The sequence below is a fragment of the Cottoperca gobio genome, chromosome 9 (genome assembly GCF_900634415.1).
Source record: "Cottoperca gobio chromosome 9, fCotGob3.1, whole genome shotgun sequence".
Taxonomy (NCBI): domain Eukaryota; kingdom Metazoa; phylum Chordata; class Actinopteri; order Perciformes; family Bovichtidae; genus Cottoperca; species Cottoperca gobio.
The window spans coordinates 15,057,252-15,076,281 of NC_041363.1; the positions used below are offsets into that span (position 1 = coordinate 15,057,252).

Below are 19,030 nucleotides of genomic sequence, written 5' to 3' on the forward strand. Positions count from 1 at the left end.
CACCGTGTAGATGGTGTGTCTCTGTTGCCCATATCAAACATACTGTAGCCTTAATCAGAGCCTTCTTCCACTTTGCCCACACGCCTTTTTGGAAAACCACACGGCTTCTTCAGACTTGCTGTAAACCTCTTGGTGTCCTCCCTCACTGCTGTCCTTCTCAACACCAGAACACTGTTATTGAGGGTGGCTTGTTCTTTGCACATTTACATTTCTTTTTAATATGCACCTGTGTGCGTATGCCTGTACATACTCCTACACTTGAAGGTGTGTGTTTGGTATTATGCACCCTTATGACAGACTGCTAAAGGGCTCTGACATTTACGCCCTCTAGTGCAATACTAATTAGGGTATTACAATTAGTGCCGCCTCATTTAGTAAGAGCATTACTGCAATCAAGTTCTAAGTCTGGCTCAAAGTCAAAATACCATGAACTAATGGAACCTCAGAAGAGGGAAGGGTGAGAGAGGTGTTTGTGGGGGGCAGTGAAGGCAATCTCTCTTTCTGTTCTGGGCCTTTGTTTCTCTAACTGTTGCTCTGACCTCTCCTGTCTCATACTTTTTAAATTCCACTTGTGGTGTTCTTGATGACTATTTAATGGTTCCGTCTATTTTCTGTATGGTTGATCAATCTGTGTCCATGAGTGTAATAACGTTGACGAATGTACGTGACCTTATCTCACAGCTCAGGGTTCTGTCTCACTCTGTTTAGCTGTCCTTCTGTTTTGTCAGTGCAGTTTAGGACTCACTTGTTATTTAGTCCATGTCCACACTAATGTGAATACATTTGAAAAGGTTGTTGACACATTAAACTTCTATACATCCACTATAACATTTTCACAGTTTTTTGAAAAGTTTGTCATCAACACTGAAACACCACAACAAAGGATGGTAACATTGGGTGTTATTCTTCTTGGTTGAAGCAGATTGAATCTTTGTTCTGTTGCCTCCAACTGCTTGTTACCTGTTCTGTGTTTTAAATATAAGCAATCCCAAATGATAGGTGTCAATGGCATATTCTACAGAGCCCGGGGAAGGCACATGGGGGAGATAACATTTTCTATTTTATTTTTAAATAGATGTGTGAAAAAAGCATAAATGCTTTGAGTTCCCTCGAGAACGTTCGCATTCCCTCGCAAAAGATTTCAGGTAAAAATAAAGGAAAGGTGAATGTGCTTCTGGGTCAGTTCGGCACCATGGAAACCACAACAATAAGCGCACACACACCCGTGGGAGAGGTTTATAATATGTCATTATGAGATTGGTCTCAAATATAAAAACATTAAATCAGTTAAACACTGTTGTCGCGGTAGGACAGTCAGTAGGCGGCTATTTCGGCGGCTCCGTAGACTGGTCAAACCTTCAGTTAGTGACTGTGTAGCGACTTAAATTCAGCCAGTTCAAACCAGCGCTAGGAGTCTAATCCCGGGTATTTTAGCTGTTGAATCCTAATGTCAATGGTGCGCCTGTGTGTGCGCACAGTCGACTGTATTTCGGTTCATTGTATGTGCAGCAGAGCAACATGCAAAAGGGCTGGGTGAAGCTGAATAGATGAGGGGGTGTGGAGATTATTAAATACTCTCTGGGCCAGTCACATCACGTGTCTCATAGCTCTGAAACAGCTGTGCCAATCACAGTGAATCTATGTGGCGACAGCTTTACCTCTGGAAATGTCTCCATGGTTCAAAGCTTCACGACACGAACACACATCCCCACACATCTGCACACAAAGACAGAGTATGATTTTTCCATCAGTTACTAGGCTTATAATAACGATGGAAGTAAAAAGTAAAGAAAAGTATTTGTTGACTGTATTTTAGAAATAATTCTAGCATATCTCACCTCGTACATGGCGACAGTTTTTAGTATTTCATCAGACACAGCAGTGATTGCAATGCGTTTCAAGGATAAAATATGAAAGTTGAAAAAGAGGCAACGATGCGCCCTGGTAACCGACTTCTCCTTCACAATATTGAATTATAACCGAGCTAGTGTGGTGTGTGTACAGGGCTGGATGGTTCTCACTGTGGCTGCCTGCTGTCGTTTCAGGCCATTTAATGAAGATACGCGCAGTAAATTATTGTGCGTAAAGGCACTGCGCTCTGTGCACTGGCGAGTCCTGCTGCCTTCAGATGCAGCAGGGATTTCATGAGCTGAAGGATCTTTTCATACTATAAATTGTCTGTGGACAGCAGTAAGAATCACCCACATCATCAAAACCATCAGTTACCATCAGGACGGGCCGGCACTAGTCAGTCAGACTGCTGATTCAGTAGATATCTCTGCAACTCAATACATACAATAGTTACCTTTTCACACTCTGTTGATAATGTTAGTTATTGTTTTAAGTTTAAATTCTGGCATATCTTACACATAGAACCTTTAAGGCAGGGGTCGTGAACCTATAGCTCTTTCGATAACGCTCACAGACAATTTTGAGCTGACATTTTTTAACATGATTAACAAGTAATAAATAATTATATTGTGTCATTTTAAAGTAAAACATTTAGCAGCGGATTTGTTTTTAGTTCTCCCCTCTCCTTTCTGTCTCTGGCTGTAGGTTAAGGTGTGTTCACACGGGTGTGTGTAGGGGGCGGGGCCCCGCCCTTCGCGAAACTGAGCAGAGGAGAAACTGCACAAAGCAAGCAGTAGACCGGGGGGGGGGGGGGTCAAACTCAATCACAGAGAGGGCCAACATTAAAAACTGGGACTACGTCGAGGGCCAAACACGGTCCACATTTATTGAACAGGATACACATATTGGATAAAGTGCAAAAAGATATGGAACATATTAAAGTCAACTGCAAACGGATTGCTGAGCAGTGCAGCTTAGCATCATACATGTCCGTGATCACACGGCCCTGAAGCTGCAGGTTTAACAGTGAGATGCTTCGTTATGTCGCACAAACAGTCCAGCTCACATCGTCCCAGAGATCTGTGGTGTGTTTCCCTTTGCTTTCCAATAACTTTCATTTCATGCACACATTTAGATACTTCTTCGAATGTATTTCACCGTGGTTGTGCCATGCATTGATTTAATTACCAAAACCAGCAGGCCAGTTATGACAGACATATGATATTTTCTCGCGGGCCGGATATAATTGCCTTGAGTTTGACACCCGTGCAGTAAACACTGAAACGTGCACATAAATGAGATAAATAACGTAAGCGTTTAGTTATTTAATAAAAGAGCACCTGTTCAATGCAACACTGATACCGCTATTAGTACTCGGAGACGTGTTATTCTTAAAAAATGCATAAAGTTGCATTCAAATGTATTAAATATATGGCTCTCAAGGAAATACATAAACAAATATTTGGGTTTTATCTCCCAGCCAAAAAGGTTCCCGACCCCTGCTCTAAGGGGTGTCTTTGCACACAAATGACCAAGTATAAAAACTGTGATTTGTTACAACAAAACAAAGTTGTACTTGCAAATCAGTATTATGAAGAACTCGAAGACTACTCGAGTTGACAAAAACTATGCTTGTTACTGTATGTGCAATAAAATCTTTGAGTAAAAAAGCCAATACCTAATCCACACACCAGTTCAACAAGCATAAAATACGTAAATGTATAGAAAAGTGATATTTCCATCTGCTCTACTGTCTACATTATCTCATCCATCGCTGATGTGTGTTACACATGCACAGCACGCTAGCTCAGCTAATAGTGAATTGTTACTGTATGTAGTCTAACTCAGTTTATTCTTGTAAAATAAATGTCATGTCTCCTGCTCCCACTGCGACATCTGAGCTTTCAGTGAAATTGTGGGTAATTTCAAAGTGGGAAAGACATTTCTTCTAAATAGACAGAGTAGCTCATTACCCCTCGATTAGAACACATCGGCTTACATGTTCCAACTAGACTCAATACAGGAGTGAGCACTGAGCAAATATATTTTTAGAAAACATTTCATCAGCAATATTATATGTACTTCAAAGTGTGTTAGTAATCTGTAAATTCACTGTTGGTCCTGGGTACAGGTGCAACAACGCAACACTGTGTTGAGTCAGAAGTTTAAAACACTTGAAACGTTCAACTAGAGGGGGCAGTAAAACACTGCTTTTTATCCTGGTATTAGGTTACTGTAGCGGCACAGGAGGGGGGTGCACCAGCAGCCAACGTTGACTTGCATAGATTTTTCGATTTCCACCTGGCAGACTTCAACTTGAGACTCTGGTGAGATCTATGCAGGATCAGTTGCAGACAGTCCTGCTGTTGTCGCTTCCTGTTCTGTCCTGTTCTGAGGGGGCTTTAATTTAGTGTTGGGGTAAGGCCCCCAGAATGGCTCCTGACAAACATCCCCCACATTTAAACCTCTTTCTCATGTCCAAATGAGCTAAGCCATTGATTTTGTCTAGACTCATTTATTAGAGATCCTGACTGTATTGATCAGGTAGGGCAATTACATCAAATCATTGAAGCTACCAAGACACATATCTTGCTCTCCCTACCCACTTGTTTTTATTTTATAGAACAACGCACATTTCGGTCTGAATTACCCACAGAGACTTGCTGTTCACATATACAGACACACACACACATTTTAATTCACCAAGAAACGAGTCTGTGTAGATACATAAGTTTAAATTGCATCATTTAAATGATCATGTGATGAGGAATGTTAATCTAGTTATAATTTGGAAAATATAGAAGCTGTGTAATGCACCCATGAGGTTTATGGTGCTTTTTGTAATGATAGAAAATAGATTAATTATAAAGGAGAAAACAATCCATTTCACAGACAGTTTACTAGTCATGGGGAGTAATATTACACAGCCTATGGAAACAGTTGTAAAATATCCTCCAAGTCTGGAGAAGCTTTGTGAAGACTGAACAGATGACCCCACTTAATAACTTAGTTGGCCTCAGAGACGAGAACAAAGAATCAATAACTTGGGACACAGTTTGAATGTCACTCATCTCATATCTTCGTCCTTGAAAATGTAAGGAATATGAGAATATGTAAGCACTCTCACAGGGCCGTGTATACATGCCTATTTATTTATTTATTTTCAGCATATAGATCTGTATGTGCATGTATTTCTGGTGTCTGGGCACTGTATGTGGGGGGCATCAATAGATAGCTGATATCTGAAGCAGTTGCAGTAGGAGACGCATGAGGTAATGGGATTAGTGTCAGACTCAGATATTCAGCAGGCCTATTCCCACCAGGCCAGTACGGCTCTGCCAACACATGCACACATATAGAGAGAGACTTTCACTCTCATGCATAATATCCATTCGCCACACTCTCACATGTTGTATGCGTCTGTAAAATCTGGCATACAAACAATCCTTTGCATCCCTTATGTACAACTCAAACATTTGATGTTTATATTCTCAGGCAGCCATGCTTTTTAAAAGCTCTACTTTTAATGTGCCATGTTTTAAGTTGTGATGGATTTATATAAAGGAGAAGGCGGCCATGTTCTTCATTGTTGTTGTCAACGATTTTCATGAATAAAGGAAAACCAACAATGCGTCAGTCCATCTCTCAATACTTACCGAGCCTCTCTTGCCCTCACCCCCAAACCCATTTAGTCCTCTTTAATAACTGGTCACATGTATACACTTTTTAGTAAGGCTAAATAATTTCCTCGTAGATTAGCAAGCATTACTCAAACAGTAGTAAATAGTGCATTTGTCCATGTTAGATCGGCAAACTTAAAGTCAGTGGCGTAAAAAAAAAATTTTTCCCAAAGATTGTTCTGTCATTTTAGGTTGTTCTTATCACGCTGATGTATGTTCAAGTGTTAAATTTTCTTATAACTTTAGGTATTTGATTTGAAGGGAATGAGACGTCATGATTGACAGCTGTGATTGACAGCTAATCTGAGTGACGTAGCAGGAAACTCGGGGATTGTACGAGAGAGGAAATGTAACTTTAACTACCATAACTGTCACAAATCTATGTCATAGAACATGTGTCAATTTGTACTTAAATGTATTTATAGAGATATTTTGGTTTGCTGTTGTGTCTTTCTAGCCAACAGCTACCGTGGTGCTAATGTAGCTGCTAGCTGGCTCATGCTAACCAGCTATGGCCTTGCCTGGCTTGTGATTGGCTTTGTGTTGGTGGGACTTCGATATTGCGGCTCCAACCCCGACTCACGACTGCACACGCTCTGACTCCAAATCACGTCAAAATCTCAAATGTATCCAAGATATGTTGGCTCCACTTTTGTGCAGTGGGAGTAAGTGGTCGTCCATCTGTATATATAGCGTCCATGGTTCCAAGCAAATAACCGGTGTAATTGTTAACGTTAATTAAGGCTGTGTTCAATTTAGGTGTTTGCATGACGGGCCCTGTTCATAGAAGAAACACAAGCTCCGAACCTCGGGGCAATCTTGATAATGTCAATACAGATGGAACAAGTTTAACCAGAGTTTATTTTAATGGACATGTTACATGAAGTAAAAGTGGCCACAGTTGTGGGCGCACAGCATCATCATCATTATTATAATTATCGTCATAATTATAGTTTTTTTTCATCTTTGCATACCTCGCCCACTTCTCTATTATGTGTGCTCTGCTTTTTCCTCTCTTCATCTGCTCACTAGGCAACTACTAAACCCCATTTCCTTCACATCTCGTCTGTCTCTCTCTCATCTTTTCATCCTGCCTCTCATTTATCTTCTACTTTCTCCATGGCATAAAGACTAGTGCTTCTTTATCAGTGAGCGGCAGCAGGAGGGGTATGTCACTCTCCTTCTATCCTTTCCTCTCATCATCACTTCATTTATTTTCTTCCTCCAGCCTCCACTGGTCTTACCTTTCCTCATCCTGCATTTTGTCTCAAAAAGAATATTTTGGTCTTTGTACCTGTTGCCTTCTTTTACACCCTCCTGACGATCCAAACTTTTTAAATGTAAAACTGTTACTTTTGTTGTGTACAACTTGACTTAAATGACCTGAACCAGGCGTGTTTCACACAAATTATCGTCAACTAGCTGAGAAAATAACAGAAATTAGACTTCTTGCGCTTTATAAAATCCTCTTCATCCTGAAATATTTGTATTCTGACACCGGGTTTTGTCTCTCTCTCTTGTTCCATCTCCTCGTGGGCATCAGAATGCCATATGTGTCTCTGCCAAGAGAATTTATTGTGAAAATATAGTGTTGCTTGTGAAAAATACATGTACTCATTACAGAAAGGTGAAACGGGAGATTCTAAGTGTATTAGCAGTTGTAGATGAATGCGTTTAATACTGACCAAGGCAAGCTGTTCTTTCTTAGCGCTGCCATAATACTGTTTTGACTCGTAGTGAATTATTCAACTGTGAGAAATGTCAGTTAATTTCCATGGAGATGTTTAATAGCTGACCATCACTTTTGTCTTGTTATTTCCAACCAAGTTGACTATTACAATTAAACAATTTAGTAATGTAGAATATGTATCAACCACATATGTTAAACTACAAGTAAATGGCTCAAATAAACCATAAACAGTAATGCCTTGCTAATTTCCATAAAACATGTGGAAAATACAAATATACGGGGGAAACTGCATCATTTGGGTGAGTGATTGTTGAACTTCAGGTGAAATGTGGCTCAGCTCTTTAGTTGATCCTAAAAATAACAGCTACTCTCACCCGGCGCACACCATTTGTACACTGCATTTTGTGTCCCACTCACTGATGTCAGCGTCCAGGTATAAATATTAAACATGTTTAAAATAACTGTATTGAGAATGAAAGGCAGCAACTGGAGACGTTAAACGATAAGAGTCCTTTAACACCACACGCTGTGTGATTTATCCCCTGATTGTCAACACCGACTTACCAACAGAAAACACAAATCAGTCGTCAAACCCCCCCCCCCCAAAAAAAAATTGAGCACTTAAGTGCAGCTCACAAGTCTCGTCAGTGTTGCCGAGGGCATAAATAAGTTGATGAAATTAACATCTTCCCGCAGTATAATCCTCTGAACCCCATACTGTCAGCATCCTCTTACACAATACAGTTGTTAGTTTACACTTCAGTACATCATACAGCCCCACAGCTCATTACATCACGCTGTAGTGTGTGTACGCGTTCACACACATACACGCATGTACTGTATTTGCGTGTTTCCAGTTAGACATCGGGGCACCACAGGATATGAGATAAGGGCTGGAAAAGTGCAGGTTGTTGCATCATTAACTCCAGTTAGCATTTGCCTGCCTGACTTAGTTTCCTTAAATGTCCTCTGCAACAAACGTGATCTTCCACTGAATAGAGCTGTAGTAAGAAAATGACCGACAGGAATTGAAGTAATAAGTAAGTTAATAGACCCCCCTTGTGTTAAATCTGTAAATGTGTTAACTGTAAATGTGTGGCTATTTGTTAATCCCGGATTTACTAATACAACAGAAGGATATATATGCCTTTTGTGTGGGCCTGTCATTCAGAGAGCTTAGAGCAGTAAACATATCTGGGTTGTTGGCACACTTCTTTGTGTGTAGTGGGGGATGTTTAAAATCCCCTGCACAGGCCGATTTTGAACAACATTGATATTTTTACAGTAATGGCATGGGACTCTTTACTTTGTTTGCTTTGGAAAAGCGCAGTAGTCCAGGGATTGCATTAGAGATGATGGCTTTCACAGACCTCGTCATTTCATCTGTCTCTCCTCATCTTCCGCTGCCTCCCCTCATGTTGCCCACACCTCTCTTTCCGCCTTCTCTCCATCCTACACAATGAGGTACAGCTGCCTGCTCTCACAGCGTCCCACGTCATCTTGTTTTCGACAATCGCTTTCGCTTTGGTGTTCTCTGCCATAACCTCATCATGCCAGTTCCTGGTAACCTCTTTTGCACAACAATACTCCTTTCTCTTGTTGCATTTGTGTTTCCTTGTTGCCACTTTCTTCACTTTTCTTTTCACCATTTCCTCTCTATTTGGCAATCACATCCTCACCTCTTCTTGCCTCACTTTGTTCTTTCTTCTCTTCTCTCGTCTTCACATCTCTTGCCTTTGTTTTCCCCCCCCATGGGATGACAATGGTTTATGCTCATTGTTCTTAATAGTAGCTTCCACTCTTACTGTATAAATTCTGTTTTGTGTGCAGAGCCTCAGCACAGCAGGTGTTCTCAGCGTATTGCTCTTCATCTCAGGGCTCTGTTGTCGGCTATCTAAAACCATCTGCCTTTAAGCTCATGTCTATTCACAACATCCTGTTTTCATTCTGCCGTCTCTCTGTTTAACGGGGGTCTTCATCTGTTCAATCTTTATCTTGTATCAAACATTTGAATTTACACAACGTCTTCAAACACTCCTAGAAGATTTTTATATCTCTTTGTTTTAATAAAAACAATTAGTATGCACCATTCTTGCAGCAGACTTGTAATTGCCTTTTTATCCCATTAAACCAGAGCTAATATCTGATATTTATTGGGATTTATTCAGATGTGCATAATTAATGTTTTCCCCAGTTGGATTAGATCATAGTAATTAAGAAATGCTTACAAAGACCTTGATATTTGGCTCTCACACATCAGAGTTGTTTGTATCATGGTTCCACAGAGACACACTTACAAGACAATAGAGGATCAAGTCATACACACACACACACACACACACACACACACACACACACACACACACACACACACACATCCAGCAGGTCCTTCTGCTGAAAGTAATTGTGCAGGTTAGATGACAGCTTTTCCATTAAGCCCCTCTCCAACAGCCACTCATCACTAGTGTCATTGCACAGTAATGACAAAGTACTAATTAGCATGACAAGTATATTCTCTCCAGTGATTGGCTAGAGACCGAGAGTTCCCATTACAATATTCTGCTTCTTAAAGGACCCAAGGTTTTTTTTTTTCTTTGGGGTTTGTGGAGCTCTTGTGAGACTGCGTGAGTAAGAGTGGCCAGGCTCTGCCCAAATGTCACATTTGTGTATGATAGATTATAAAGAAGATTAAGTCACTGGGGGAGTTTGTGTTGTACACAGCAACATAATCACATATTAACAATAATTAATCTGTGGGGGAATCGAAGCAGGTGAGAGAGCCAGAGTCACGCTTCAAGCATACAGGTCACACAAATATAACTTTAAACGCGCCTGGTGATTTGTGAGGGGAAAATTAACATACTATTACCTTTTTAATTGTTTTTGTAAAACAAAGAAAGTGTGCCGTACTGTATATAGGTATAGGTTTTTATTTGTGGAATGATGTTCACAGTACTTGTATCCCTCTAATTTGCAGGCTTTCAAACTTTTCTTTGGTGTTTTGTTTTCCTTGTTTGCCGTTGCGTTACATTAGGAAATAAATGATGTGAGAAATGTGTCTGCTCGAGTCAGCCATCCAACTTTGCCTTCTTTCTTATTGTCAAGGATTACTTTTCCAGTGCTGTCGTCTGCGTAAGATAAATACCAGTGGCTGCATATACTGAATAATTTTCTCTAGTGTGAGGTTTGTGTGAGATGTACTTGTATATGTCAAAGTGTCTGAGTTGCTTTTTCCTCCCCCTTTTGTCGAAAGTTACTCTAAAACGGTGTGAAGGTGTCACAAGTGTGAATTTCAATAGTTTTTGCAGGTACTTTGTGAAGCCAACCTGAGCAGAAATGGATTACATTTGTGGATTTACCATTTTGTTAGGCAGTCTTGATTATTTATATTAATTATATCATTTGTTAATAATGTAACTGTAGCAAATGCCCCGATTAGTGCTCAGATAGAGCGCCTCTATATGGACTTGGATTTACATGTTTGTTTCAGTCATTTACTGGGAATAGGCCTTGGGTTTATCTTGTTTATATTATGCAAAGCCAAGAACCTTGCTTAATGGAAATTCAGTGTGTAGTTCCAGATTCTATAGTGCACATTAAGACTTTGTACATTCATAGACCACAAAGCACACGTCACCAAAAGATTGTTTTTAAAATCAGTGTAGTTTTAATTCTCCTTACTCCTTGTTCACAGAGTAGACCTTTATCATCCAGGAATGTGAAGAAGTTCAACACGGTTGTCAGTATCTACTTACCCTAATGTCAGTTGACCTACCTGTATTAAATGTGAGATCTTACTAGGATGACAGCAGTGGAGCGCAGCGTGAATGGTTAATTTAACTAGAAAGAAACTCCACTTGACAGCACACCAGAGTTTGCAAAAAATGGTGTGAAAGACTGACGGCGTGAGGCGAACAATCCTGTTCCCTGCTGAAACGAGAATAACTCTTCAGCTGTAATGCAAAGTGCTAGGTTTGATAGAAGCTTGGCATCTTATCCACACTGTGAAGCATGGTAGAGAGAGCACACCTAAGCTTTTATCACCTCGGAAATCAAACCGGGAACACAGACCGACAGAACAATCATGTGAAAGCCCGTACTGCCCCTGCCAAGACCAGGCTTCCCTACAAAATGTTCCAACTTGAGCAAATCTGCAACAAAGAATGAGAGCGGAAAGGAAATCCCCAAAATCCAGATCTGCTTCAACAGTGTAGACGTATACAAGAAGAATCAAACCTTTAAATCCTGCCAAAATATTCAACCTTCCTGTTTTTACTCGGGAGAGGAGGAGACTGGAGAATAAATAAAGCTTGAATGCAATATGCAGCATTTCTTCTCACAAAATGATGTCTGTTTACAAAAACAATTTTTTCCATTTGAAATTCAGTGTGCAGTACCACGAATGACACGTTGAATAGATTCTGAAAGTAGTATGCTGTATGTTTAACGGTGTGTGAGAAAGAATATGAGCAGTTAATTTACTGTGAGTAAATGTAATATCCTTATAACTCAGAAAGTCTTCCTCGGGCGTCACCCTAACTGTAATCTTTCCATTTTCTTTATCCCACGACAGTTGGCCCTGGAGGACCCGGTGCACAGCGTCTCTCTCCAGCAGTTTGTCTACGAGAAGCTGAAGGCGCAGCAGGCCATGATGGGGGACCAGGGCTTCGGGGTCTTGATGGAGACCGTGGACACAGAGCTCGTCAGGCAGCTCCAGGAGTTCCTCCAAGGCCTCTGAATCACATCTACAATCCTTTACTACCGATCACAAACATCTTTGCCTAATGCTACCCTCTTCCACATTTTTTGAAAGTGTACCAGAAAGGTTAATCTGCCGGCGTGTGGACTCCTAATCCAACCTCTACCCATGCTATGCCTTATCTATATTCAGACCTAGCCTTGTCCACTGTCCTCCGCTAACACCCAGCGTCCCTTTCTCTGTTATCTGGATTCCTTTACATCCTCTTTGTCTCAATATGGGGTAAAACATCACCAACATAAAAACATCCCCACACTAGCGCTTCCACTCAATTATTCTAGTTTATTCTCTTTCTGTGGTTTTGAAGGTGGACCGGGTAGAAAATGTGACGGATGGTATAAAAGTTGGGTTGGAGGAGAATACGGGAAAAAATCACCTGCAGGTGGCAGAGCTGGAGGCTTGGACTATTTTCTATGGAGAAACATACAGATTGTAGCAGAAATGTGGATACACAATACCTAAAGGACCTAAAGCAGTGTTTACAGAATCTATTCTTCAAACAGAGAAAAGAAGAAATGTAATTTTGTATGTATGTGAAGTATGGCTGATATTCTGCATGATGATATTTTACATTTTAGTTTGTTTTTACTTTGTGTTCATTTCTCTTACGTTTGAAAAAAAAGTCATACCTAGAGGTCAAGTGGAAGTAACTACTGAGAGAGCTCAAGTGTTTTTCTTTCTTTTTGAGTTGGTTTAGAGAGAATTTAGTTTTGACTAAAATGGGTGATTTTTAAATGATTAATTTAGAGTGCTGAGCCCCATTTTTATGTATATACATACTGCTGCTAATTGATGGTGTGTCAGAGCACTTTAATAACCAAAACTGTTTCACCTGTTTTCATCTTTGTCATCAATGGAGCATCTCGTCGCATCCTTGTACTTCAACACAGTGGTAAAAAGCCTCGGAGCAGTGCAACAGGATTGTTCAGATTAGGCTTTAGTTGCATAAAGACCCTCATCTTGAACTGTTGCCATATTTCATTTCTCAATGCTAACTTGTACAAAATACTGACTGACTGCAAACATATTAGGTTGTGTCTTTACTATTTATTTTTGAAATAATTTGATGTATGACCTAAGTGGTTGTGGTATGATTTGACCGATAAATTATGATTTTTATTTTTTTTATTTTTTTTTTGCGGTAGAGATGAAGCTTTGATACTTTTGATTTGACAAAAAAAATGTTTTTTTCCTGTAGGTTTTCTCATAAGTTTGACAAACCTATATTATAAAGAAGAAGAAGAAGAAGAAAGAAAAAAAAAAGACTGAATATTGGCACCAAAGTTCTTGAATTAATACATTTACACAAGTGGCGCGTGGACATTCACACAGAATCTGAAATGGGTTCAAAAAATATATTGTAACTTGAAATTTGAGGGGGAAAATGACTGGGTCACCCTTCATAATCTATTGTTCTGCAATTTATGGATTAATATTGTTTTATTTGCTCTCACTAGGTTGGTAAACCTTCCTGAGAAGGAGATAATCCTCCTAGCTTCCTTGACACTGATAGTTGAGTAGCAGTCAGAATTACGGGCTTTATGCTTCTCTAAAGACCTTTCTTACAATCAATGTTCATTTCCCAACTAGTTAAGCAGTAGCTGATTTCTGTAGTAATGTTCTGTTGACGACCACAATTATGAAGTTAAGAACGTGACACAAAGTACAGGAGAGAGATGTTTTTGGGTTAACAATTTGGTTTGGTTTGATGGGAAATAATCCTTGTTGCTTTTTCAAAAGCATTCAATAAAATGCAGTAATTAGCCAAAAATATTGGTCTGGTTATTTCAATTACTAATGTGATGATGCGTGTAACTGAAAACACCAAATCCTTGAGTCCTTGATACTGCCGTTCACTTTTTTTTTTTAACAGTGTGTTTATTTCAAACAAATTAGACCACCATTGCACTGGCACTAAATGAAGTTTAATAACTGACTGAAGGACTTGAAGACGGACTGTTCCCCTGGACTAAACTTTCATCGCAGTGTGAAGGTGAAGCGTCTCTAAAAGAACAAAATCACGGTACACACAGTCTGCTGTGCATGTGCTATACCTGACGTGCAAGCGAGGAAAACAGGGAAATAACCATAGAGAAGTAATAGGACAAATAGCTTCCCACACAAAGGGAGGGAAATGAATTGATTGAGTATAGAGAAGACTAGAGTCTGCAGCCATGCCAGTGGTTCTGTAAGGCACCAGGCCGTGGATCATTTAGTACCGGGCCGCACAGAAAGAATAACAGTTTTTTTTTTGTGTGTTGTAAACATTTTATTTACATTAGTCTGCAGGGTATTTTATTTTGAAAAATGGAATATTTACATTTACATTATATTTGTAATGATGGTTTGCACTTTATTGTGTGTTTTGTTCTGCCTGCTCCCCCGGTCCGTAGAACAATTGTCTTGCATGAAACCGGTCCGTGGTGCAAATAAGTTGGGGACCGCTGCTGTAAGGCACAGTGGTTCTTTCAGCACTGCTAATACATAACGACATTAACAAGATGTTTCGCTGAGGCTGATAGGAATGTGATTAGAAACCAAAATACAAGGCAGAAATACAAAATGTACCTCATGATGCTGCTAGATTAAAGGTTAAGGTGATAGACAAAGTGATTACAGTTCATCCTGTGGGGGACATGAATGTGTGTACTAAATTTTATTCTACAGTTCTCTGTGGACATTTAGGCTTCAAATTGTAAACCATAAACGTCAAACTCATGGTGGCACTAGAGGAAAAGTCAGGGGATCCACAACGTAATTGGACACACGAGGACCATGCATGCTAGTACAAAATCTAATGGCAATACATTCAAGAGTTGCCGAGACATTTCAATCTAGAACAAAGTGATGGACTGACCAACCAACCTGGTGGACGATCTTAGTTTATTTCCAACAAATATATTGTCCATTTCTTCAGGAACTTTCCTTCGCTAATACCATAAGCAACTCTTACACAGTTCAACTTAATGTATAATATTCAACAAAAGACCAATTAGTTTTTTTAAACCTCCAGAACAAAAGAGCAGTATTGCTTGCTCCATACATTGTATTGCTCTCAGGGAAATCTGTGAATGCTGCAATAGTCAGCACATTTTGCAGTAAATAACAAGTGGGAGATATTTTTTATTTATTTTTAATGGTTACGTTTGTAGCCGTCGCACTAGCAGTGCTCAGTAACTATGGACTCTACAAAGCCAATATATATATAGTATGCGTTTGCATAAAATGAAACTTGTCTTGTAAGTTAAGCCACAGGCTGCGAAAGGACAAGAAAACCAAGGCAGCAGTGTCCAGCATCGACCCATTTCTCTTAAATGCTAAAAGATAAATGTACTTCTGGCGACTGGATGCTTGAGTGGCTTATAGAGTGCAATGAAACGAAGGGTTCTTCACTTCCCACCCTGCTTTTTCTTCCTCCTCAACAGTACAGTATTAATCCAAGGGATCTTTCTTCTCCCACCGTGTCATCCTCATTCTGAGTGCACATACTACCAGTGTAGTCCTTTAGAGACATAAGAGCCACAGGTAGACTATCGGCGAGGCTTTGTGTTAATTATCCTGTGGAATGTATGAGCAGGAGGATTAACTCTAATCTATAGTTTGTACTCTTCATTGGATTAGTTCCCCACTTCAAAGATTATCATTACATCATCAGCGTGTTCTGAAAACTGTACCCAAAACTTTGGGTGATTGTTTATTTTCTCATTTATGCAGTTGCATTCATAGATGTTTGTCAATACATTTGCCAGGATGAAGTGTTTTTAACATTTTCTGCATGCGCAAAGTAAAATATCAAAAACAAAATAAACATATTTTTCCAGGTTCTTGCCCATAAGTCTCCAGTCACCCTTGGTTTGGAGTTGCTCCCTAAAACGAGAGCTTCAAGGGGGTAGTAGTAACACATATAGTGTACACTATGTTGTAATGAAGCTGGCAAAACTAGCATTTAAAAGAATAGTTTGACAGTTTGGAATAGACACATTTGCTTTCTTGCCCGAAGTAATATGAGAAGATTGATACCATAATAAATATGAAGCTAGAGCCAGTTAGCTTACCTTAGCATAAAGACTGCAAACGAGGGGGAACTGCTGGTCTGTCTGTCGAAAAGGTTTTTTTTAAACTTTGTTTTTGGATGGATTAAACAATTGAGATATACAGCGTTAGTTGTTGAGCTCGAGGGGCTGGTAGGCAGATTTTGTCACCTGAAGAGAGCCAGGCTAGCAGTTTCTAGTCTTTGTGCTAAGACAGGGGTGTCAAACATGCGGCCCGGGGGATGACTTTGCAAAGTGTAAATATTATTTGGTTGTTTCCCCGATTCTAGGTGTGACACTGGACGACCAACTGTCCTTCAGTGCCAGCATCACTGCAACAGCAGACACACTCTTTACAACATCAGGAGGATACGTCCCCTACTGACCCAGAAGGCAACGCAGGTTCTTGTCCAGGCTCTTGTCATCTCACGCCTTGACTACTGCAATTCCCTCCTGGCTGGACTACCTGCATGTGCCATTCGACCTCTACAGCTCATCCAGAATGCAGCAGCCTGACTGGTCTTTAACCTTCCCAAGTTCTCCCACACTACACCGCTCCTCCGCTCCCTTCACTGGTTACCAGTAGCTGCCCAAATCTGCCTCAAGACTCTGGTGCTGGCCTACCGTGCTGTGAATGGATCAGGCCATTCCTACATCCAGGCCATGGTCAAACCATACACCCTAGCTCGCTCACTTCTCTCTGCATCGGCCAATCGGCTCGTTACTGCCTCACTGCGAGTGGATACCACATACTCCCCATTGACATCAGGTCAGCAGAAAGTCTTCACACCTTCCGTCGCAGACTGAAAACTCACCTGTTTCGACTGCACCTAGGCCAAGAAAAAACAATGTAGCACTTTCATTGGTTTGTCTTATTTGAAGCTAATGGTTGAGTTTTTATTCTATTGTTTCTGTTTGCTGCACTTACATCGGTTTGGCTTATTGAAGCTATTGTTCTGCAATTAAAATGATTTCACCTATTTGAAACTAATGCACTTGGGGTACTTGTTCTTGCTGTTCGAAGTTGTATCCTCATGATTGTTTGCGCTTATTGTAAGTTGCTTTGGACAAAAGTGTCAGCTAAATGTAATAATGTAATCTCTTTTAACTATTGGCGAGAAAGTCATTCCTAAACTGTTGAACTATTCTTTTCCTACTTTTTTCTGAAACCTGAGATGTCTCTATCCATCACACCACCAGCTAAAATGTCAAGGTTTGTGAACGAAACAGTAGTTTTCAAGTTGAGTTCTTGATTATTTTCTATCCAAATGAATGAATGAAGTATATGAAGAAGCTTGCCACTCTTTTATCGTAGATACAATACATCAATGTAACCATCCTGTTGTGTCAATGCAGTCCACTTGTACCCAAATATTGGTGATATCTCTACGCACTGAACTGCAATTCATAGTGTGCCCTTGACAGTTGTTAAACCACTGCAGACTGTTAAGATATCTGTTGTCTTTCCCTCAGACATCTGTGGCAATGTCTGTCCCTTTAACCCCTAGTCAGGGAGTAGCATCAGCAAGTTCACCCACATTGATACCTGACACTTCTGGCACGTATAGACAAAACATCAGATATCTCTCAAAGTCACTAAAAATCTTTTCTTTGAGCCTTCCAGGCTAAGATAGGACATTCTCATGTGGGAACGTCATGAAAAATAACTAATAAAATGCCGTACAGATCATACCTGTATAAAAGCTTTTGTACAAGAGTTGTCGATTAGCGATCTTCAGCTAATGGGCATAGTATTTGTGTCTAGCCTGGTCTCCTAAATATTACGCTCCCATGCAACTGACCGGCACGTTTTGATGTAAACGTATTTTGTCCCAGATAATGTTTGTTTTTGACGTATCAGAAATATGATTCTAGTCACTCTAGAAACTGAAGTGGATAGTTGACTTAAACGCTAGACTTTCAATAAGGAGATCAGTGTTTCTGTCTCATTGGAGAGCAAAAGTCAACGATGACTTTTATTGTATTTAAGTCTGTAACTTAAACAAACATTTTTTTACTTTTAAACCACAATCTTTTTGCCACACATAACCATGTAGTTTGGCACTAACTCGACCGTAATCTGGGAGAAAATATTTTTCCCTAAAAACGTAATTAAGAATGCAGTTTTGCAGAACAGAGCCCCGGGGAAGAAGAGGCTGAAGAGTGACAGCTGAAAGGGCAGAGAAACTCCCAGAAACATCCCAAACCTAACTAAATTAAAAGAAAAGAGACAATGCAGACAGAAGGTAGGGTCTCTGTAGATACAGACTCACTTTTAGCGGGTCATAAATAATGATTGAGAGGGATTATTGTTGTATTATTCTATATAAAAAAATCTGTTTCTTTTGAAAATCCTTCTAATCATGCCTTTAAGTATACTTGAATATGTCCTTCATTTATCCTTTGACAGTTACTTGTCATTCTGATTGTGTGAAGGCTTTTAAATCTGGAAGTATCAGTGACAGCGTGTGGGTGAGTTCCTATTAGTCTCTGTGCATTGATTCTGATTAGAAGTGGCAGCTCTTGCCTGCCTCTGGCAGCCTGTAATTAAAACATGAGGTTCCAAGCATGTGCAATCATTACGTGGTCATATAGTATACAGAGTCCATTTCAAGAAGGTGTATGTGTCACACGCGTATTCAAGCACGAATGTTCCTGTGTGGCATACAACCGTACATCTTACTCATTTTCTTTTGTGTTGCAGATTGATAGAACGGTACAAAGTCCACTGATTGAAGCGTTGAACGTTAAAATGGTCCACTAATGAGTTTAGGAGGGTAAGTGAGACTTCTATGCAGGAAAATAAAAAGCATTCTCACTCTATTCAGACTGCACTGACAGATGAGACAGATTATCCTGCTATTCACATAAATGGCGCCATGTGGTGTTTGTGTGTGTTTGTGTGTGTTTGTAATGTTGACAGACAAAGCCAGGTGTTACTCAACGTTAATAAAAAGGATTAGAATTAAGTTGCCACATTAACATTACACAAAAAGGCTGGGAAAAGGTTATGTTTTAC

At 40.0% G+C, this 19,030-nt stretch overlaps 1 protein-coding gene across 1 annotated transcript in view; it reads left to right on the top strand.

Moving 5' to 3' along the window:
* ipo11 (importin 11) overlaps positions 1–13,743 on the top strand; it is a 109,236-nt gene extending 95,493 nt beyond the window's left edge. The window contains 1 exon segment of the mRNA XM_029439353.1: positions 11,795–13,743. Within this exon segment, the coding sequence (XP_029295213.1) occupies positions 11,795–11,959 (165 nt within the window). The 3' untranslated portion in view covers positions 11,960–13,743.
* Positions 13,744–19,030: the final 5,287 nt, after the last annotated feature.